General features: G+C 24.7%; 5 protein-coding genes across 6 annotated transcripts; 3 read left to right on the top strand and 2 right to left on the bottom strand.

The window, feature by feature from the left end:
• Window positions 1–211: 211 nt before the first annotated feature.
• LOC122853328 (nuclear pore membrane glycoprotein 210) lies at window positions 212–6,332 on the top strand. Its single transcript, XM_044153731.1, has 2 exons — window positions 212–425; window positions 521–6,332. Exons 1-2 carry the CDS (start codon window positions 259–261, stop codon window positions 6,330–6,332), a joined length of 5,979 nt encoding a protein of 1,992 aa, XP_044009666.1. The 5' UTR covers window positions 212–258.
• A 78-nt stretch (window positions 6,333–6,410) lies between these two features.
• On the bottom strand, window positions 6,411–8,097 carry LOC122853329 (translocon-associated protein subunit beta). Its single transcript, XM_044153732.1, has 4 exons — window positions 7,938–8,097; window positions 7,611–7,755; window positions 7,214–7,528; window positions 6,411–7,098 (listed from the first exon to the last, which is right to left on the bottom strand). The coding sequence occupies exons 2-4, from the start codon at window positions 7,752–7,754 to the stop codon at window positions 6,982–6,984; spliced, it is 576 nt and encodes a 191-aa protein (XP_044009667.1). The 5' UTR covers window position 7,755; window positions 7,938–8,097; the 3' UTR covers window positions 6,411–6,981.
• A 770-nt stretch (window positions 8,098–8,867) lies between these two features.
• On the top strand, window positions 8,868–11,751 carry LOC122853327 (potential E3 ubiquitin-protein ligase ariadne-2). Its single transcript, XM_044153730.1, has 5 exons — window positions 8,868–9,166; window positions 9,266–10,360; window positions 10,446–10,658; window positions 10,734–10,883; window positions 11,027–11,751. Exons 2-5 carry the CDS (start codon window positions 9,266–9,268, stop codon window positions 11,069–11,071), a joined length of 1,503 nt encoding a protein of 500 aa, XP_044009665.1. The 5' UTR covers window positions 8,868–9,166; the 3' UTR covers window positions 11,072–11,751.
• A 798-nt stretch (window positions 11,752–12,549) lies between these two features.
• Window positions 12,550–17,332, top strand: LOC122853325 (synaptojanin-1). Its single transcript, XM_044153727.1, has 2 exons — window positions 12,550–12,935; window positions 13,037–17,332. Exons 1-2 carry the CDS (start codon window positions 12,809–12,811, stop codon window positions 16,528–16,530), a joined length of 3,621 nt encoding a protein of 1,206 aa, XP_044009662.1. The 5' UTR covers window positions 12,550–12,808; the 3' UTR covers window positions 16,531–17,332.
• Window positions 17,333–17,731: 399 nt separating this feature from the next.
• Window positions 17,732–20,031, bottom strand: LOC122853326 (guanine nucleotide-binding protein G(i) subunit alpha). Of its 2 annotated transcripts, none has more exons than XM_044153728.1 (5): window positions 19,701–20,031; window positions 19,200–19,401; window positions 18,666–18,850; window positions 18,291–18,577; window positions 17,732–18,219 (listed from the first exon to the last, which is right to left on the bottom strand). In XM_044153728.1, exons 2-5 carry the CDS (start codon window positions 19,318–19,320, stop codon window positions 17,742–17,744), a joined length of 1,071 nt encoding a protein of 356 aa, XP_044009663.1. In that variant the 5' UTR covers window positions 19,321–19,401; window positions 19,701–20,031; the 3' UTR covers window positions 17,732–17,741. The 2 variants fall into 2 exon arrangements, with proteins under 2 accessions (XP_044009663.1, XP_044009664.1); XM_044153729.1 differs by having other exon boundaries at window positions 19,200–19,325.
• Window positions 20,032–24,359: the final 4,328 nt, after the last annotated feature.

Genomic DNA, 24,359 nt, shown 5'->3' with positions numbered 1-24,359 from the left:
AAAAAATTGTTCGTAAATAAAAAAAAAATGTTTCAAAAAATTTAAATTATTTTTTTTTTTTCAAATTGATGTTAACATTAGCGACAAAATAAAAAAATTCGCCATTATTTTTACAATTTGTAAATGCACCCTAAAGATCATCGCGGGCAATCGCGGGTGAAAAAAAAAAAAAAGAAGAAAAATAAAAAAAAAAAAAAAAACGTGTGTTTGTGTGTTGAGAATTGAGGTGCTAACACATGTTTGATCCGGTTAAAAATTATGGCGGCATCAAAAATACTTATAACTACGTTATTATTAATATTATTAACATTACATAAACAAATTGAAGCATCACGTTTAAATGTACCAAGAGTTTTATTGCCAATATTCAATGATTTTCCAGTCAACTTTACCCTGGAAGTCACCGAGGGAGGTTGTTATCAATGGTAAGAACATAACCAAAAAAAAAAAAAAATTTTTACTCTATAAATAAAATAAATAAAACATGTATAATAACAATTTTTAAATATTTTCTAACTAGGTCAACTGCACGTCCAGATATTATAAATTTAATTCCAATGAATGAAAATCCTGAACGTACCTGTTCATCAGCAGTACTTGTCCAAAGTGTAATAAAAGATCCAACAAGAAATACAGCAATAGTAACAGCTGAAGATATAAAAACTGGTGAATTTTTACGTTGTGATGTTATTGTTGATGCAATTAAATCACTACGTCTTATAACAACAACAAGAGAATTATTTATTCGTGAGACACCAGAAGCATTTGAAGTACGTGCTTATGATAATCAAGATAATGAATTTACAACATTAGCTGGTATTGAATTTGAATGGTCAATTGGAAATGGGGAAAGACGTATTGTCAATGCTGATGAGCCAACAAATGATAATGATATATTAAAGTTTATGACATTTAAAGGCTCACGTTATGAAACACCAAGAGCAATATCAATGTTTGATGGTAGTGGTAAATTTGGTAGTGTTATTTTACTTGGTGGTGTTAAAACTGGTACAGCACATGTATCAACAAGGCTACCATACCCTGAATACAATCATGTACCATCAGTTGAAGTTGAACTAATTGTCGTTGCAAATTTAATAATTTTACCAACTGATATTACAATAATGCAACATGATTGTGTTGTTTATAATGTTGTACAAGTACATCAAGGAAGATTAGAACAAATTAATTTATCATCTAGTCAATATTATTTAAAGACTCAACATACTGATATCCTAGAAATTGATAATTCAAATAATGGAAAAGCATATGCAATTACAAATGGTGTTGCCAAAGTTTTACTTGGTGATAAAAATGTCAATGATGAATATGGCGTTGTATTACCAAGTGCAAATGTACATGTTACAAATGTAAAATATATAACAATAACATTATTACCAAATAAAAATAAATACATGATACTTGGACAAAAACAAGAAATAGCTGTTGAATTATATGATGAAAAAGATCATAAATTTTATATTGGTAATGATGTTAAAATAACAATTGACATTGAAAATAATTTTATTGATACAAAGCTAACAAGTCAAAATGGTAGTTATATTATTGGTATACCAATTGCATGTGGTACAACACGTATTAAAGCTCATTTACATGGTATTAAAAATAAATATGGTAAAAATATATTATTAAAAAATTCATTACATACTGAAAGTGAATTTATAATTCATAATCCAGTTATTGTTAAGCCAAAAATATTAACAGTACCATGGGATCCAAATAATAAATCAAGATTTGATATTGCATTAAAAGCAAGTGGTGGTGATGGTACATATACATGGACATCAAGACAATCTGAAATTGCAGCAGTTAGTCAACATGGTGTTGTTAGAATTTTAAATCAAGGTAGTACAAATATTATTGCATCAATGACTAAAAATTCATGGAATCGTGATACAACTATTTTACATGTTATGCTACCAACACGTCTTGAAATTATTGATAAACATATTGATGCTGCTATTGGTGAGGCAATACCATTGCACATTGCATTGTATGGAAAAATGATGTCTAGTTCTAGTGACTCATCAGACAATAGTAATAATAATGAAATACCATTTACTGATTGTCGTGATACATTATTTGATATTTATATATCAAATAGTAATTTTATTAAAAATTCAACTAGCAATACAATTGGTGTTAAATTAATTGGTAATTCATGTACGAGTATAAGTGTTATTGGTACAAATATTGGTACATCAACAATAACTATTTCGTATAATTTAAATGGACAATATTTTATGGATTCTGTTGAAGTATCAGCGTATGAGCCATTAGTATCAGTTTATCCATCAACTGGTGAGACATTATTGGCTATTGGTTCATCGAGAAATATATTATTCAAAGGTGGACCACAGTCAATAGCAACAACAACACGTGATACTACAATTGCTAATGAATATAATCAACATGTTACAATTTCTAATGAAGATGTTGTTAGATTAATTGAAAATGATAATACTGATACAACTGAACACTTGGATGTTTATGTTTTTAAAATTGTTTGTCAGGCAATTGGTGAGGCTGTATTAAATTTTAAAATAACAAATAAAAAACAAATTTGTTATGATAATAATTGTCATAATTATGGTGCAAGTTCATCAGTTAAAATAACATGTGGTAAACCAAGATATATTTATTTACAACCAGAATTTTCAGACAATGAAAATTGTCCAATTGCTAAAACAAATGATAAAATAATGGCACATTATGATAAACCATTAAAAATTATTGTCACAGTTAAAGATGAAAATGGTAAATTATTTGATAATATAAGTAGTTTAAATATTGAATGGAATATTAAACCAACAAGTAATGGAATTGTACAAATAACAAATGGAATAATTGAAGATACATTTATTGATTATAATACAGTATTTATTAAAAATCATTATCAACTATTTATACCAAATAAAAATACTGGAACAATGACAATAAGTACAAAAATAACTGATTATCAAAAATATATACTTGCTAAATTAAAAATAGCACCAGAATGGCCACCATTTTCAACGCTAAATGACAAAGGACAATTAGCAACACCATTGATAAAATATGAAATTAATATTATACTTGTTAATGATACAATTATAAAACCAGATGTCATTAAAATCTTGAATGATCAAAATATAAAATACTCATTACAAGTTAGTCAAGGATCTGGTTATTATGAATTTTTATTAAGTACAAATGATATTGCTGATATAAGATATATTGAACCAACAAAAACAATATCAATAATACCAAAAAAATCTGGTACATTAGAGTTATCACTTGTTGATCTTTGTTTAGCATCAAAACCAGCAGTATCAATTATTCATGTACAACAATTAGCTGGTATTGAGATTGACAGTGTTAATAAAGTTGAAAAAGGAAAATGTATAAAAGCAAGTATCAAATTATTTGATACAAATGGACAGCTAATAAAATTACCATCAATTGAATTATTTGATTTACGTTTAGAAGTTGAAAATTCATTTATTGATATTAAACCATTAGCTGTAAATGATCAAGATAATGTTGATGACGATGATGATGAAGAACAAAAAATTATATACGTTATTAATGGAATTGAAGAGGGTGAAACTAAGATAACATTTATAAGTGGTTATAATGACAATGAAATACGTAGTGAATATTTAACAATACAAGTATTTTCACCATTAAAAATAAATAATAAAAATGTGACATTATTAATTGGTAGTGTACATCAAGTATTGACAACTGGTGGACCATCAAATGCTGATATTGAATTTACTATATTTGACGATAATAATCATGATGTTATTGTTCCAATTAATGACAAGTTTGATATCTTTGAAGGTAAATCAATTGGTAAAACATTAATAATTGCAAAATCAATTGGTAAAGATAGTAGAGGTAATAGAGTTATATATTCACAAGATAGTGCTGAAATAACAGTGACATTATTAGAAGGTATACGTATTGTATCACCAACAACAAGAATTAAAGTTGGTGCAACAATACCATTATGGGCATTTGGAATACCAGATAATATTAATCCACTTATTATTGGATCAATAAAATCACCACAAATAACATTCACTTGGCTATCAAGTGATACAAATATTCTTGCATTAAATAATATGTATGATGGTACTGGTATTAATATACGATATGAAAATACAGTAACACTCAGAGCAAAAGCATTAAAACCAGGCTTTGCAACAATTTATTTAAATGCAACAAAAATTTCTCATGATAATGACAATGATAATAATAATCGTAATCAAATTAATGACGATGGAACATATAGTGCATCATTAAAAATAGAAATAATTGATGAATTTTATTTATTAAATCCTGATATTAAAAATTCAATTCCAGTTATTATGATGACACCAAATTCAAGTATTAAAATTAAAACAAATCGTGATAGACATGGTAGTACAAGTTATAAAATAATAACAACAACTGGACAAAGTGGTGATTCAAATGATACAAATATATTATCATCATCAACAACAACAACATCATCAACATCATCTTCATCTTCATCAAAACTTGTTAATATTGATAAAAGTGGTACAATAAAATCTGGTGATAATTATGGTAGAACAATTCTCGATATAACAAATATTGAATCATATAATTTAAAACAATCGATGACAATTGCAATTGAAATAAAACCAATTCATTATATGATGCTATCACTTGATCCAAATATTAAAATACGTTCTGGTGAAGAATTAAATGTTCTACCAAAAGGAATGGAATTAAATTATATCATTGAATATTTTGATAATTATGGTAATAAATTTCATGCAAGTGATAAAAAAATTAACACAATAACAAATCGTAATGATTTAATGAAATTTTTAAATTCATATGATGATAATAATAATAAATTATCAATATTATTTATTGATAATGGTGAAGTTATTGTTAAATTATATAATGATAAAATATATGATTATGGACATATGATTATTGGTGATATATTATTTCCATCAAAAACAATATTAACTGTTGGTGATATTGTTTGTTTTTCAATGCCAATGATTGCATCTAAAACTGGTGATCTTGGATTTTGGCAATCATCAATACCACAAGTATTATCTGTTGATGGTATAACTGGTATTGGTACAGCTAAAAAAATTGGACATACAATTGTTAAACATAGTTTAAATATTGTTAATGATAATAATAATAAACAAAATGAAATTGAAGTTATTGTACAGCCAATATCAAAAATAACATTGATATTATTAAGAGGTAAAAATATAACTGGTACAGAAATATTTAGTGTACCACTTGTATTAAAAAGTCGTGATGAAGGAGTTAAAGAAAATAATATATTAGCAAGAGGACTTGGTGGTTGTAGAACACATAAAACATTTAATGTTGATTCATTTCCATTTACATGTAAAATACAATTTACATCATTAAATATTGCATCATCAATTAATATTAATGATATATTATTAACAAAACCAAGATTTGATATTATAAGTGGTTTTTATTATTGTGATATAATACCAATTGGTACATCAACATTATTATCAAGTACACTTGATACTAAAATACAAATAAATGCATATAGTCGTGATGTTGAAGGTAAACCATTAGAAATAACATATTTACCATCAGCATATATTGAAACAACAGATATAATATTTTATTCATCACAACAAACTAAAAGTTCAGCATCAATTGGAACACTTGATATTTATGGTTTAACAATTGTATTAAATCAAATATATATTGATTTACCAGATGGTATTGTCATTGATACAAAAGAATATTTAAATAAAAATAAGCTACAATTTAAATTACGTCTTATTCAACAACATGATGATTTACAAGGACAATATTTAACTGTTGGTAATTCATTGACTAAACAAAATATAACAATACTCATTAGACTATCTAAAAATCATCAATACGCACAATTATCAAATGTCAAATGGATCAATTATATGTATTATCATCGTTATACATTTACGACATTGATTGTATTAATTATAACAGTTATTTATGTGTGGAAAAAAAAAATATCAAGTGTTGATATATCAGTTAATAATACAAGTATATTTGCTGATAAATCAACATTGTCTTCAGCATCACCAACAGCACCATCATCACCACCACCATTACAAAGATTCCCAGAACAAAGAATGACTGGCTGTTTAAATTCATCATTTGATAATTCACGCACAAGTACAGGCCTACAGCTAACACCTGATACATCATTGAGACCATTTTCAGCATTTGAAGCTGTTTATGGTGATCCACGTGTTTTTTATACTCCAAATTCAAAACGTAATGTATCACGTTTATCTCCATAAATTAACAGAATTTTATTCTTTCTGACTTGTGATAATAGCAGCATAAATTTATAATATTTAAATTGTATTTTTGCTACTATTTCAAAATATTACAAATGTTTTTTTTCATTTAATTTTCATTTTTAAAAAAAAATAAATATTAGAATATGTATTTTTAATAATATATTAATAAATTGTTTTTGTTAATGATAATTATTATTTTTTAGAAATAAGTAATCTTGGTGTTCATAGTAATTTTTAAGCTTAAAAATTAATTTCTTTTAAAAATGCCATAAAAACAATTTAAAATTAATTTAAAATAAAAACCCCTCCAACTTGAGATGTAAAAAAAAAAAAAGAAAAAAAAATATATGTTCTATAATATATATTGTTTTTGTTTTAATAATAAAAAATTAAAAATTGTATAATAATTGAGTATTTTTTATTGTTCATTTATAAATAATTGTTTTATTTTTTTATTTAAACAATACACATTATTATAACACTCATCACAATCATTCAAAATGAAAGATATTAATTTAATTTCTTTTTTCTTTATTAAAATTTTGTTTATACTAAATTATTTATTAAAAAAAAAAATGATTTATTTATTTTATTTTTCATTTAAATGTTCAGTTAAATCTGTACAATAATAAATTTTTCAAGTCTTTCAATGTTTTTTTGATACTTTTGAAAGTGCTTCATATTTACTTTTGCTGGTCCACCAAAGAGCAAATGGTAATGCAAGTGATGGAAGTGTCATAACAGCAAAAGCGGTCCAATCAATCTGTAAAATTAAAAAGTCAATCAATTAACAATAATTTAAAAATAAATAAAGTGATTGTTAATAATTGTATTTAAAAATTGTTTGAGGTAAAAGCTAGAGAATAAAATAAACTTACAACATGTGATGAGAATTTTTTAGCATAATCTCTGTATGAAACAATGAGACCTTCACCAGGTGCACTACTAACAGCAACTTGTAGTCTTGGTGCATCTTCAGTACGACGATACAATACTTCAGCAGATGTGAAATTAAAATATCCATATTTACGTGGTCTAATGACAACAGTATGACTGACATTACTATGTGGTGGTACACGATCAATTCTTGCATTCAATTCACCACTGACATGAACAAAACGATCTGGATGGAATGAATTATCTGTTATTTCAACTTCCAAGGCTGCAACACTTCCAACATTATGAACTGTATACTGTTGTAAATAATAAACAATTAATTAGTTAATTTTTTTATGATTAATCACAATTTATAAAAATTATTTTATCTTCATTTACCTTGACAATTATGTCCATATTTTCAACAAGATATTTATTAAGAATTTGTTTAGCAACAAGTAATCTTGCTGATTCTGGTTCTTCATCAGCCCATACTGTTCCCACCAATGCAATTATTGCAAATAAAAATAATTGACACTTCATTCTGTAAATTTAACAATAAATATTAGTAAAAAATTTCGACAACAATATTGATTATCAAAATGACAGAACAAAAATTCTTGACTTTTTTTCACAAGTGTTGAATTATATAAATAATTGTTGAATAAAATTATGGTTTAATTGATTAATTTATTGATAATATTGGTTAATTAATAATTGGCTTACTTTGGGGTTTTACACTTATGATGATTTGTAATTATTATTATTGATAACTTGTTAATAAGAGAGTTTATTTCTTATTGACGTTGTTCAGCTATGTTTTTATCATATATTAATTCTGTAGGTTATAAAATGCCAACCAGCCGACAAACATCGCTCTAATCATGCCACGTTGCGGCTGCGAAACAATTCATGTGGACCACGCGTAACAGATCGTCATTTCCGGATTCATTTTGATAGAAAATAAAAATGGCCGTGTGGCGCGAGTTTTTTGGAACATCAATAAATTCACTTTTGAAAAAAATCATATAATTATTAATTAAACAATAAAAATTATTGATCTTTTAAATTTAAAATCTTTCGAAAATTGATTGTTTAAATATTAGGGTCAATTATCAATAAATATATCCAAAAATTATCCCATAAATAATTTTTTTTTTTGATATTTTGATAATTTTTTTACTAAAAAGAGTTTAAAAAAAATAAAATGAACAGAATTAAATTGATTATTAATTAATCAATTAATATAAATAATAATAAAATAATAGTTATTTATTTTTTTAATTAAAATAATTAATTATTTATATTTTATTTTTTTATATAGGATAATTTATTGTTAAACCTAAAGATTGATTTACAATTAATTAATTAATTGTAATTTTTATTATTTCGAATTTTTTTTTCTTTGTAAATTCATCTTTATGATTTAATAAATTAAACAAATTAATTACTAAATATTATGTAATACATTAATTAATAATCCATTTGCAATATATAAAATTAAAAAATATATATTTTTCGATTTGTTTTCTTTTTTTTTTTTAACGGTAAAAAAACAAAATGGCCACTGATTGTCAACACATACAAGCACACATTACATATACATAAATACACACTTTCTTTTTTTATTGCAATTGTAAAAAAAAAAAAACCAGCATGCATCAAAATGCATCAAAATGTCGTTTAGTGTGAGAGAGCAGTTGTACGTATGTGTGTGCAATAAGAATATTAAATTGCTTCAATTATTAAAATTTGCATACGATTGTTTAAATAAATAACAAAACAACAAACAAATTCACATAATCCAAAAAAATTGTTGATAAAATTTGATTAGATATTGATAATTAAAAGCTTAAAAATACTCTTTTTTATCCTCATCAACAACCTATATTAAAAACAATCATCATCAACTGGATGAAAAATTTCGCAATAGTAAAAAAAACATAAACAACAAGGTTAGTAATAATTGTTTAATTAATTATAGGTATAGATATATATTTAAAAAACAGACAATTAATTATATTTTTTTAATTAAAACCAAAACAAAAAAACAGATGTCAGGTGAAAATGATCATGAAAGTGATATGGAGTATTCAGATTCAGATGATTGTGGTGATGCTGGCTATGAAGATTATTACAATCATCAACAATGGGGTAGTGAAATTGATGATGGTGATAATGATACAAAAGATCAAGAATATGCAATACATGAATGTTTACAAGTTGAAGAAGTTGAAAGATTATTAAATGAAAGTGTTGAATTATTAAGTAGTAGTTTACAAATAACACCATCACTTGCTAAAGTATTATTACACACTCACAATTGGGCATTGCAAGATGTCGTTAAAAAATATCGTGAAAATTCAATTGGTTTATTGATTGAATCAAAAATAAAATCATCACAACCACCAGATCCTGTATCAACAGTTAAAGGACAAAAAGGTGGTCATTGTTCAGTATGTATGACAATTTATTCAGCAGATAAATTTTCAATTTTAACATGTGGTGATGCATTTTGTAAAGATTGTTGGTGTATGCATTTTGAAGTACAAATAACACAGGGTATATCAACTGGTATACAATGTATGGCACAAAATTGTAAAGTACTTGTACCAGAAGATTTTGTATTATCATTATTAACAAAATCAAATATGCGTGATAAATATCAACATTTTGCATTTCGTGATTATGTTAAAAATCATCCACAGTTACGTTTTTGTCCAGGACCAAATTGTTCAGTAATTGTTAAATCAAATGAACTACGTGCAAAACGTGTATTATGTTATTCATGTAAAACAATTTTTTGTTTTCGTTGTGGTATTGATTATCATGCACCAACTGATTGTAGTATTATTAAAAAATGGATGACAAAATGTGCTGATGATTCTGAAACAGCTAATTATATTAGTGCACATACAAAAGATTGTCCAAAATGTCGTATTTGTATTGAAAAAAATGGTGGATGTAATCATATGCAATGTTATCAATGTAAACATGAATTTTGTTGGATGTGTCTTAATGATTGGAAAGCACACGGTAGTGAATATTATGAATGTTCACGTTATAAAGAAAATCCAAATATAACACATGAAAGTGTACATGCACAAGCACGTGAAGCACTTAAAAAATATCTTCATTATTATGAACGAGTAAGTAATCATCATTTATCATTTATCAGGTTATCATTATTGAAGTGAATTTAGTTATTTATATTGTTATTGTTTTTATTAACAGTGGGAAAATCATAGTAAATCATTGAAGTTAGAAGAACAAACATTAGAAAATATGAAACTACGTATTAATAAAAAAGTCATGGGTGCAAATGGTACATGGATTGATTGGCAACATCTTTATGCAGCTGCATCATTATTAGCACGTTGCAGATATACATTGCAGTATACTTATCCGTATGCATATTATATGGAAACTGGACCACGTAAAGTTCTTGTAAGTTAATTTTTATTTATTGATTATTTTTGAACTTATATTTATTGTTGATTTGGTATTTATTGTGTTTTATAGTTTGAATATCAACAAGCTCAGCTTGAAGCTGAAATTGAAAATTTATCATGGAAAATTGAAAGAGCTGAGACAACTGATCGTGGTGATCTTGAAAATCAAGTTGATATTGCAGAAAAAAGACGTGTTACATTGCTCAAAGATTTTTTAGAGGTAAATAATTCATTTGAAAAAAATAATTATTATTAAGTATTTTAATATCATTTCGAAATAATGTAAAATACATTTAGAAATTTAGAAATTTCACTGCTATTTTTTAGCTTTATAATAACATTTTTTTGTGTTTATATTTACAGAATGATTTAACTGGAAATAATACTCAAGAAGAACAGCGAGTATAGTAAATTTTTTTCTAAATAAAATATCTTTGATAATCATTAATTAACTTGATGAATAATCACAAGAAAAAAAAGGAAATTCGAAAAATCGAAATCTAATTTATTTGGTTGATAATATAAATTTTTTTTTTTTTCTTTTTAGTTTTATTTAAAACTGTGAGCTATTTTAAAAATCATTAATATAATTAATAGTTGTATTATTTAATGAGATTATTGTTAAAATAACAAATTTAAATTTTCCTAGTCTAAAAGTTCATTAAAAAAAAAAAGAAAAAAAAAACAAAATTCATCTCGCAATAAAAAAAAAAAATATTAAATTAATTTTTTTTATAATAATCATTAATTTTTGATGATTATTATAATTTTATGAATTAAATTTCATATTTTTAAATACCAAATTATAATTGCCTAGCTTAATAAATCAATTTTTCTTTATTTTTAAAATTTAATTATTTTTTTTCAAATATTATTCATTGAGTATTGTTAAAAATAAGAAAAAAAAAAAATGAAATAATCTTTATAATTAATTAATCATTAAGTCTATGTAAATATAATAAAATTATTCTTTTTTTTTTTTTAGAGATATTAATCATTGTAAAATGGGTTGTGTCACATACTTTTTTGTTTTTTTTTGTAACAACAATTCAATGGATTAAATAATAAAATATAAAAAAAAAAAAAACTTCAACTGTTTTTTTTTTTTAAATGATAAGTAATTGTAATTATTTTATAAAAAAAAAAAAAATAATTTTATCTATTATCTAAAAGATATTTTCAAGGTTTCAAAGTATAAAAAAATTGTAATTGTTTATAAATGATAATGTTATTTGTATTAGATATCATATATTTTATATCAAATAAAATAATATATTTTAGTAAAAACCTAGGATAATAATCATACTAAAAGATAACAAATTAATTCAAGAAATTTCAAATTGATAAAAGAAACTTGTAAAAAAAAAATCAAAGTAATCTTGTAAAAAATTATTGATTAATGGTGATGTAATAATAGAAATTTAAGTTCCATATAGTTTTTAAAAAAATATTTCATCGCATATTACTAAATTATGTATTTAATCATAATGAAGTTATCAAATAGCTCAATAAAATTAAATAATTTTTAAATGATTGTAAAATTCATATTTAACGTAACCATTTAATCTAACTCATCAAAAATCATCATGTCATCTGTATAAATTAAACATTCATATCAGTAATATTTGAATCCATAAGTAACCAAATATAAAAACCTAAGTAAAAAGTAAAATAATCATCACTATAAATAGTATAATTATTAAACATTTTAAAAGCAAAGAATGTAAATAAAATGAATAATTAATAACAGTATAATAATGAAGTATGATACACAAATTTCACACATACAATCAAAGAAACAATAATAAGGTCAAACAAAACAATCAAGATGGAGTAAGTTTTGTAGAAAATTTATTGATGAAAACATTGTATAACATACACAACAACAACAACTAACACCAACACATATACCATTTTGCCGGAATTATTATTTGTCAAAGATTGGCTGGCAAAGCATTACCACAACTCACAAGTTCACTGTCATCTGTCATAATACTCATAATCAATACTCCTATAATAACAACAACAACTAATTCAAAAAAACTAATAATCAAAAATATCAATTTATAAATTAATTAACACAAATTTAAATAATATTAAAGTGTATTTAAATAATATACAGGCATAAAAAAAAAGGTTCAAACAATGGCGATGGGAAAGGGCTTTAGAGTATATGAAAAATTAAAACCACCAAGTCCACATTCATTAATTTTGGAGCACAGAAATTGTAAAGATACTGTTTTATTTGAATCACAAGCAGTTGCTGTACTATGTAAGTTAAATTTTTTTATTTTTCATTATTAATTTTCAATATTAAATGGGCGTCTATTCATAATAATAATAATAATGATAAATCGATTGTTTGTTATTTAGCACCACAAGAAACAGAGTCATTGAAGATTCAATATACAAAATTGCTAGATGCATATGGTTGTCTTGGTGTATTACAATTAAATGCTGGTGAAAATACATTGTTATATTTGGTATTGGTAACTGGTTGTTTTTCAGTTGGTAAAATTGGTGAATCCGAAATATTTCGTATAACACAAACAAATTTTGTTGCACTTCATTATGTACAAGGTAACAGTGAAGATCGTGTATCAGAAGTACGTAAAGTATTAAATTCTGGTACATTTTATTTTTCATGGTCATCTGGACAACAAGATACACTTGATATAACATTAAGTGTACAAAGACGTTATAAATCAACAATAACAGATAATAGATTTTTTTGGAATCGTATGTTACACATACATTTTTTACGTTATGGTGTTAATACAAATCAATGGTTATTAAAAGCAATGTGTGGAAGTGTTGAAATAAGAACAGTATATGTTGGTCATCGTCAAGCAAGAGCTGTTGTTGTATCACGTTTAAGTTGTGAACGTGCTGGTACACGTTTTAATGTACGTGGATCAAATGACGATGGTAATGTTGCTAATTTTGTTGAAACAGAACAAATAATATATCTTGATAATGAAGTAACATCATACATACAAACACGTGGTTCAGTACCATTATTTTGGGAACAACCTGGTGTACAAGTTGGCTCACATAAAGTTAAAATATCACGTGGTTTTGAGACAGCATCACCTGTCTTTGATCGTCATTTATCAATGATTAAAAAACTATATGGACAACAAGTTATTGTAAATTTACTTGGTTCAAGTTTAATTGGTAGTAAAGAGGGTGAAGCAATGTTGAGTCAAATGTTTCAAAGTCATCATAGTCTATCAAAACATCAAAATGTACCACATATATTATTTGATTATCATCAAGAATGTCGTGGTGGTAATACAAAAAATTTAATTAAATTAAAAAATAAAGTTGATAATTATATGGATACATTTGGTTTATTTTATGCTGTTGGTAAAAATGTTATTAATGAACAAATTGGTACAATAAGAACAAATTGTCTTGATTGTCTTGATCGTACAAATTGTGTACAAACATTTTTTGCACTTGATATATTATCTAAACAATTGACATTATTAAAATTATATGATAAACAACAAATGGTATCACGTTTTGAAGAAGTATTTCGTCAAATGTGGATTAATAATGGTAATGAAGTTAGTAAAATATATGCTGGTACTGGTGCAATACAAGGTAGTTCAAAATTAATGGATGGTGCTAGATCAGCAGCACGTACAATACAAAATAATTTATTAGATTCAAGTAAACAAGAAGCAATTGATATATTATTACTTGGTTCAACATTAAATACTGAATTAGCTGATCGTGCTAGATTATTATTACCATCAAATATGTTACATGCACCACCAAGTGTATTACGTGAAATGTGTAAACGTTATAATGAATATGTTGTACCAAAAAATTTACGTATTGGTATTGGTACATATAATGTTAATGGTGGTAAACATTTTCGTAGTGTTGTTTATCGTGATGTATCATTAGCTGATTGGTTACTTGATGCACCATTAAATGCAACACAAGAAGGAGAAGAATTTAATAATTTACCAGTTGATATTTATGCTATTGGTTTTGAAGAAATTGTTGATTTAAATGCTAGTAATATTATGGCTGCAAGTACTGATAATGCACGTGCATGGGCTGATGAATTACAAAAAATATTATCACGTGATAATCAATATGTACTTGTGACATATCAACAATTAGTTGGTGTTTGTTTATATTTATTTATACGTCCTGAACATGTTGAACATTTACGTGATGTTGCTGTTGATTGTGTTAAAACTGGTCTTGGTGGTGCAACTGGTAATAAAGGTGCTGCAGCAATACGTTGTGTTTTATATTCAACATCATTTTGTTTTGTATGTGCACATTTTGCTGCTGGACAATCACAAGTTAATGAAAGAAATGCTGATTATGCTGAAATAACAAGAAAATTATCATTTCCAATGGGTAGAACATTAAATACACATGATTATGTTTTTTGGTGTGGTGATTTTAATTATCGTGTTGATTTTGATAAAGATGATATGAAAGATATGATAAAACGTAATGAAATAAATGAAATATTAAAATATGATCAATTATTAGTACAACAAGAACAAGGAAATGTATTTAAAAATTTTATTGAAGGACCGATAACATTTCCACCAACTTATAAATATGATTTATTTTCTGATGATTATGATACTAGTGAAAAATGTCGTCAACCAGCATGGACAGATAGAGTATTATGGAAACGTAGAAAACAAATACCAGGTATTGATTCAGTTAGTGATTGGAATCCTGGTAATTTAGCATATTATGGAAGAGCTGAATTAAAACAAAGTGATCATAGACCAGTTATTGCATTTATTGATATTGATGTACATGTTGTTGATAATGAAAAACGTCAAATTGTATTTAAAGAAGTTATACAAGATCTTGGACCACCAGATGGTACAATTGTTGTTAAATTAATCAATAATACAAATACAAATAATAATAATGATGTTAATAATGATAATAATGATGATATGGATAGTATGTTTGATGATAATTTTATGCATGCATTATTACAAGAATTATCACATATTGGTGAAGTTATACTTGTTAGATTTGTTGGTGAAACAATATGGGTTACATTTAGAGATGGTCAATGTGCATTATCAGCAGCTAAAAAATCAATGACACAAGTATGTGGTCAAAATTTAAAATTATCATTAAAATCACCAAATTGGATTGAATTAATTGAAAAAGAAATTGAAATATGTAGTAATACACCACCACCACCAGCATCATCATTATTATCATTATTAAAATTTGATCAATTAGAAATAAATAATGATAGTGGTGTAAGTTCATCTGGTAGATCAAGTCCAAGTGATGGTAGTATACGACCACCACGTCCAACACCACCAGCAAGACCAACACAACCACCAAAAAGTCCAGCAAGAGAACGACGTCCAGTACCACCACGTGCTGGTGTTATATCTGTTATGCCAAATCAATTTAATCAATTTAATTTATCATCAGCATCATCATCTACTACAACACCTTCATCATCACAAATATTTTCATCATCTTCTTCTTCAATTAGTACTGCTACTTCTACTTCTAATATGACTAGTAATACACAAGATGATGATGATGATAATATTGCTAGAGAAAGTGAAAGACTATCACCAGAATCAGCAATTTATGAAGAAATATTAGATGAAACACCGAGTTATCCAGTTCCAAATAGACCACCACCACCATTACCACGTTCAGCAAATGAACAATCTGATACATCAAAACAATATCAAAGTTGTTGTTCAACACCACCACCATTACCACAACGTCAAATACCACTTGGACAACCACCACAACATCCACCACCAAATTTTCCACCACCACCAGTACCAGCTAGAACAACTGGTGGTCCACCAATACCAACAAGAAATCAACAATAATTTTATTTAATTTAACTCAAGGAATAGTTGTATTTTTTAGTTTTTTTTTTTTTTTTTATTTAAATATGCTGCTTCAGTATATTTTAATTTGCATTTTTTTTTCTTTTTTTAATGTGTAGTAATTTTTTCGAAATTTTAGATAAAATTAGATTTATTTATATGAAAGAAATAGTTTTAAAAATATTAAATGCCTAATAAACAGTATTTGCATATTTTATCAAAATGTTAAATTATTGTTGACCAATTATGAGATTAATTGAAAAAAATATGCATGTATGTTGAAAAATAATAAAAATATAATTAATTTAGTTAATTAAACAGCAAAAAAAATAATAACAATTTTATTCAGCTTGTTGTCTGTATAATAGAATTTCTGTAAATAATTATTGTGCAAAATTAGAGTTGATAATTATTTAGAAAAAAAAAAAATATATTTATGAATTGTGCACCGAAAAATTTATTGAACAATGAATTAGAAAATTACTGTTGAATAATAAAATTAACAAATATTTATCATTAGAAAATATTAAATTGTCTTTTTATTTATTTATACAATCTTTAAAAAAATTATTTATTACAAAATTTAAAAAATTATTAAGATAATTTTTTAAGTTTAATTTATTGTCATCAAACAAAATTTCTTACAGCTAAAAAAAAAAAAAAAAAACGATAAATTATTTCGTAAAAATTCTTTAATAAAACACTTTTTTTTTTTGTTTATTTGTGTTTGACGATGATAAATAATAAATGTTAGAAAAATTAATATTAAAAAATACATGGTATGTCGATTTGAAATTTCATTTCAAATTATTATCTTGAAATACGTACAAAAAAAAATACTACAAATGAATTCTAAAAAAAAGTTGAGTATAATTTCGTTGACAGTCATGATATGTAAATTATTTTGTTCATTTTTTAAACAGTTGCCATGAAAATATTTTTTTTCTTACACCTACAAAAATTTGATAATCTCAATAAAAAGATTTTACGAAACATAAATAATGTCAAAAATGTTTTTTAAATAAATACAATTAAAGTTTCCCAAAGAAAAAAAAAAAAGGTCATGAATTGCTCCAATTAATCGACAAATTTACAGACCTTTTATTGTATTTTAATTTGAACATGTAACATGTCTCTATCATAAAAAGGAAACTAAAAAAAAAAACCTTAATTATTTAAAAAAAAAAGAAAAAAGTAATAATAATAATTGTTTAACTAAGAAGACCACAATGACTCAAATTATTATTAATAATAACATCAGTCACAGCATCAAATACAAATTCAATATTTGATGTATCAGTTGCACATGTAAAATGTGTATAAATTTGTTTATGATCCTTGCTTTTATTGAGATTTTCAAATTTCATTTTAATATAATTTGATGATTCATCAAAATTATTAGCTCCAGTATATTCTGGAAAACATATTGTCAATGGACTTGTTTGTATTTTATCTTCAAATAAATCTCTTTTATTTAAAAATAATATTATCGATGTATCCATAAACCATTTACTATTACATATTGAATCAAATAGCTTCATTGATTCAACCATACGATTCATTTCTTCATCTTCAGCCAGAACAAGATCATAACCACTCATTGCAACACAAAAAATTATTGCTGTTACACCTTCAAAACAATGAATCCATTTTTTACGTTCAGATCTTTGTCCACCAACATCAAACATTCTAAAAAAACAGGCATAACAATTAGATAAATAAATAATAAAAAAGGTCAAAATAAATTATAAAAATCATACTTGAAATCTAGTCCTTTAAATGAAAAATGAGTTTCAACAATTCCAGTTGTTTTAACACGTGTTCTTAACACATCTTGTTGTGATGGTATATAACTTGGTTGTGATATACGATCAAGTGCATTTAAATAATATGCTGCTGAATCATTTAATTGATATTCTCTTGCACGTGAAAAACATGCTTGTACACCAGCATCTTGCCATAATTTTTTCATCAATGTTACTAGCTCAACAGTTAAATCACCCTCATCTGTTGCTGATGCAAGAGTAAAAAATTGTCTTGCTGTTTCCTATTATTTATTTTTATCACAAAAAAAAACAATAATTAAAATTAATATTCATTTATTTAATTATTGGTTTAGTTAATGTTTAACTTACAACTCTACTTGGATCTGAAAAATCAATTCTAAGTTGTCCCATTGCACGTATTATTGCCATTAAACTTTGTATTGTATTGCTGTAAACAACTGGTTTGTATTGTTGACATTCTTCTCTACTATAGCCAGTTTCATGTATTATTTTCATTTGTTTAACTATTGTTGATTTACCAGATTCACCAGCGCCTATTAAATAAACAATTCATTTTTTTAAAATTAACAATTGTTCACATTTAACAAACACCAATTTAATTTTTATCTTATGAATCATCAAAGACATCAGAAAAGAAATGATTCAGACTCTTAACATACATACATATACATGTGGCAAACAAGTCCCCACACATATTTTTAATAATTATTATCAAACGAGGGGAAAATGAAAAATAAAAAAAAAACTAATAAAAGAACCAAGTTAATTTTATTATTCTTTTTTTAGTTATTTTTTATCAGTAAAACAAAAAAAATAAAAAAGATAATTTTCTATTGTTATCAGAAAAAAATATATAAAATAAATAATAATATGAATATTTACCAAGTAATAATAGCTTGACCTGACTGGCAGCTCTTTCACCATCAGCACGTAAATCTTTATCAATTTTTTTGGATCTCTCGGCTGCTGCCTTGTCACCCTGGGTGCTAACAGCACACCCCATTGTTACTGATAATCACAAAACAATAAAAAAACCACAAAATTAATCCAATTTTTTATTTTGATCAATCCCCCTTTTTGTTATCTAGAAAATTCAACACGTTGTTAATTATTATTATATTTTTTTATCTTTTAAATTTTCTTTTTATGGTTATTTTTTTTTTTTTTTTAATGTGACACTTGTTGCGTGTCTAAAAACAGTATGGTTATTATTATTTTTAATTTTTTAAGCAAGGTAGTGTACGTGGTGGAGTGTGTGAGAAAAAAAAAAACGGCTTGGAACCGCCTGCAATTGACGACTAAATGCACATCACCAAAACACACAAAAAAAAATAATAATAATAATAGCCACTTGTAATTTTAATTGATGAAAAAATTTCTCACCTGTTGTTTTTTTTAATTAATTATTTACACAATTATTTTAGGATAAACTTTTGGTAAATATTGTAAATTTACTTTGACGGTTATTGTTTTTTTTAAATAATACACACAAAAACGCCGACGCGCCCACGACCCTTTTTTTTTTTTATTTTTTATTGTTGTAATGCGTGTGTGTCAGTGTTTTTTACCTCGCGCCGACGCGAACTATTTTTTTTTTTTTTTATATTTAATGTTTAATTTGTTGTTAATGAATAAAAAATATATTTCGTTCATGTATGTTCACTGGAGTGAATTGCGATGATGAATAATACAGGCATGAGAGAGGGGGAAATGATTAAAATGATTAAAATAACGGGAGGATGACTAATATGACGTTGCAGTAATGATTTTGACTAGAATGACGGTTTTTTTTTTTTTAATTTATGTGGCGGGAGTTATTGTGGTCAATTTGAATTTAAAAATTGATCAATTGAAAAATACATAGTGTATTTATTATATAATAAAATTATATTTTTTTTTTGATGTTTTATACTATGTTCTATTCGTTAAATAGAATATTTAAATAAAATAATATTTATTCATTTATTTTTAATGTTAAAATTGAAAAAAAATTAAATTAAATTAGTTGTAGAAAATATCGAGTAATTAAACAAAAATAATTGATTAATAATTTTTTTTTTTTTAATAATTATTTAAATAAATTTGAATCGATTGATCCGCGCTTTTTTTATATACTATTAAAAAACTGATAAATATATTTAACAATTGATATAAAAATACAGAAAATATATTTCATATTTTTTTGTAATTTTAAAAGAAAAATTTTTAAATTAATTATCAATTTATAAGTTGACGTTATTATATTTTTATTTTTTTTACTTTTTCAAAATCTGAAATGTGAGTTTGTCATTATTATTGTTAATAATATAAATTTCATGTATAGTGAGTTTGTCATCCTTATTGTTAACAATATAAATGAAATCGATATTATTAACAATAATAATGACAAACTTCCATTCCACAATTTAAAATCTCCTTTTTCATTATACATTGAATTCTGTATCTTGATAACTACAGTCTCTGTTTTTTAAATAAACAGAGAAATATTGAAAAAAGTAGAGATTAATCAGATTTTCATCGTTACATTATTATTTATTATATTCTCAGTGTATATTATTTCAGATAGAAAAAAAAAAATATTTCCAACTAAATTACATGTCATGAATCATGACTCATGATATTTTTACTCAAAATATTTACTCAAAATTTCTCTTTATGCAGATATTTATATGCGTAGTTTATTTGATCAATGACTTTTATAAAGAAAAATATTATCCATTTACTCTTATCAATTCTGAGAATAATTTTCGAAAAATTATAAATAAAAATAAAACGGTATAACATTATTGACACCACACGGAGGAATTTACGGAGAAATTTTCCCAGATTATGGAAACACTTACGGTGAAAATACGATGGCTGTATAAAGAGCTGATTGCATTGAAACAAGTAAACGTCCCCGTATTTCCCGTAAATTTCTCCGTACCGGTGTCAATAACTATTTCAAAAATAAAATTCCAAAAAACAATGACGGTGATTCACACTAAAATAAATAAATTTGTCACATAGTCATTAGCTTATCACTGAATATTTTATCAGTGTGTATTTTACCGACTTGGGTTTTTTTTTCGATATCTGTTATCATCATTTTTTTTTTTAAAACACTCTCTCATTTTAAAAATTATTTTTTTTTTCTATTTTTAATTTATATTTTGTTAATCACGTTATTTTTATTTTCCCATGTGATTTATCATAATCTTGATAAATAAATTTTATAACCAGTTACGTTGTTAAGTCGAATAAAAAAAAAAAAATCACTATTCAGTTGGCCAACGACTCGCCTGTCGTTATACTCTTTGAAAATTAAAAATATTTTTTTTATCTAAATTCATCTTGAAAAATAAGTAATTCACCTTCAAGTTTTTGATTATTTTACAATGAAATTACGTGAGTATAATTATTTAAATATAATTACAATTTTTATTACACAAAACACAATTTTTTTTTATTTTTGATAATTAATTTGGTCTTAATTAATGCCTAGTAATAAAATATTTATTATAATTTATTTAAAATAATATTTCAGCAATTACATCATTTATTGGTGTATTTTTTGGATTTTCTGGCTGGATAAATCCAAAAGCCTTGATCAATCCAGTTGATACAATGAACCAAGTGTCCTTCAACTTTTTCAAGGTAAAATTAATTCCTCCACACGAAAATAATCTAATAATACCGCAGCTAATCAATGAATTTTTCAGGTTGCATTAAAAAATGAACCAGGTAATTTTGTCTATTCACCATTGGGTGTTTTACAGCTACTATCAACTGGACTTTTTGGATCATCTGGTAAAACAAGAACAGAGCTAGATGACTCTCTTCAAATGCAAAATTTTTTAGACTACATACAAACTAATACTTCAAATTTCATCGTGGTAAAAAAATTATTATTATAATCAACTAATGAAAAATAAAACCTTAAATAATTTAAATTCAAATAATTGGATGTAAAATTTTTACAGAAAAATAATGAAACTGTATTGGACATTTACAACATGATGTTTTTCAATGAAAAAATTCAATTGGAATCAAAGTACAAGAAAGCTACTGCAGATGATTTTGAATCAACAATTGGTACATAAAATAAATAATAATATTTTGATGATGATGATGATAAGAATATAGAATTAATTAAATAAATAAATTACAGATGATGCTGATGACTACAAACGTTTGTCACTTTTAAACACTTATATATTCAAATCAGGATGGAGAATTGGATCTCCACCAAAATTTACATCCATGAAACCATTTTATTTGAATAACACTTGCCAAGTAAATGTACCAACAATGAAACTACAATATAAATATAATTTAAAATACATACATGATCTTGATGCAACAATTATTAAACTTCCTTACAAGGTAAATTAAAAATATTTATAATTAATTTTATTATATACCTATAAATATGTAAAATAAATTTATTTTTGTTGTAATTTCGACAACAGATGCCTGATCACCAAGACTCACTTGCTATGTTTATTATTGTTCCAAATAAAATTCAAGGACTAAAGCTGATTGAAGACAATATTGATAGAATTAATTTGAAAAATTTCGATAATGAATCAACACGAGAATTAATTGATTTATTTCTACCAAAATTTAAACTTGATACATATGTTGATGTTAAAGAACACCTGAAAAAAGTACGTATATTTATTTCAATTTTTAAATGTGATTAAGATTTTTTTAAATATTATTTATCTTGTATTTTTTAGATGGGAATTAGGAGATCATTTACAAGGGCTGCTGAGTTTAGTGATGTTTATGAACATCCAAAATTTTTCGTTGATCAAGTTGTGCAAAATATAACTGTTGATGTCCATGAACATGGCACTGGTCATCATCAACGAGCTGGAACATGTAGGTTTTTTTTATCTTGATTAAATTGACATACTATTTGCATAAGTTTTTCAATACTTTATGAATTATTATGATGTTTTATTTTTGACGAATTTAATTGATTGTTTTAGATATCCATAAAGTGGTTTCATTACCTGGACGATACATCAACGTGAATCGTCCTTTTCTTGTTGTTATATCTTTTAAAAAATTTATTATTTTTACTGGACGTGTATCCTTTATTGTATAATTGAAGAATGTTAACATGGCTTAATTTAAGACGTGGATAAATTTAATATAATAGTAAATAAATAAATAAAATAATAAGCAAATGAAAAAAAAAAATATTAGTAATTATTTAATGACATAATTAAATTGTAAATTAATGTAATAAAATTGTCAGTTATACAATGTAAAAATGTTTATAAATAAATACAATAAATTATTTAAATTAATGTATACACTATAGAATGTATATGTACACGAAAAAATTTTTTTATCATACTTAAAATTATCATAACAGATATTTTAATAAAAATAAAAGATAAATTTTATGTTTATGAAAATTTAAAATTATTTTATTAATTTTTCATTGTTTAAAAGTAAAATTCCATAAATATATTTGTTAATAATATCTATAATCGTGTTTTATCAAAAAATATTAAAAAGATTAAATTTTTTAAATTTCCTCATTTTTTACAAGCTATACGTGACAATTTTTGATAATAATTAAATAATTAAACGTATAAAAAGATCATCATATAAATAACTCGACGCAGAACATTAAAAAAATTACATTGTGAGTTGAAAGTTACAAAACATATTTATAAAAAAGTATATAAACAAAAATGTTGTATAAAAAAATTTTTATTTTTATTTTATTTTTAAAAATGTTTTCAATTGTTCAGGTAAATTTTATAATAAGCTAATATTTATGTCGTAATTAATTTTATAATATAAATTTAAATATATATAAGTATATTGAATAATAATTAATAATCATTAAAAATTACAGTCAGAGAGCTGTCCAAATGAAACTTACTTTGAAGTTTGCATTGAAAATAACGGTTGTGGTCGAAATATTTTATCTAATGCCATAAACTTTGTAGAAACTTTGATAAATAATATTGTGGGTAAGAAAAATTGTACTATAAAAAGTTTTAATAAAGCACTAATCGAAAAACAAAAAAAAAAAAA

Source organism: Aphidius gifuensis, linkage group LG3 (assembly GCF_014905175.1).
Source record: "Aphidius gifuensis isolate YNYX2018 linkage group LG3, ASM1490517v1, whole genome shotgun sequence".
In the NCBI taxonomy this organism is placed as follows: Eukaryota; Metazoa; Arthropoda; class Insecta; order Hymenoptera; family Braconidae; genus Aphidius; species Aphidius gifuensis.
The sequence above is the reverse complement of the archived record's forward strand: the minus strand, read 5'-3'. Positions and strand labels throughout refer to the sequence as shown.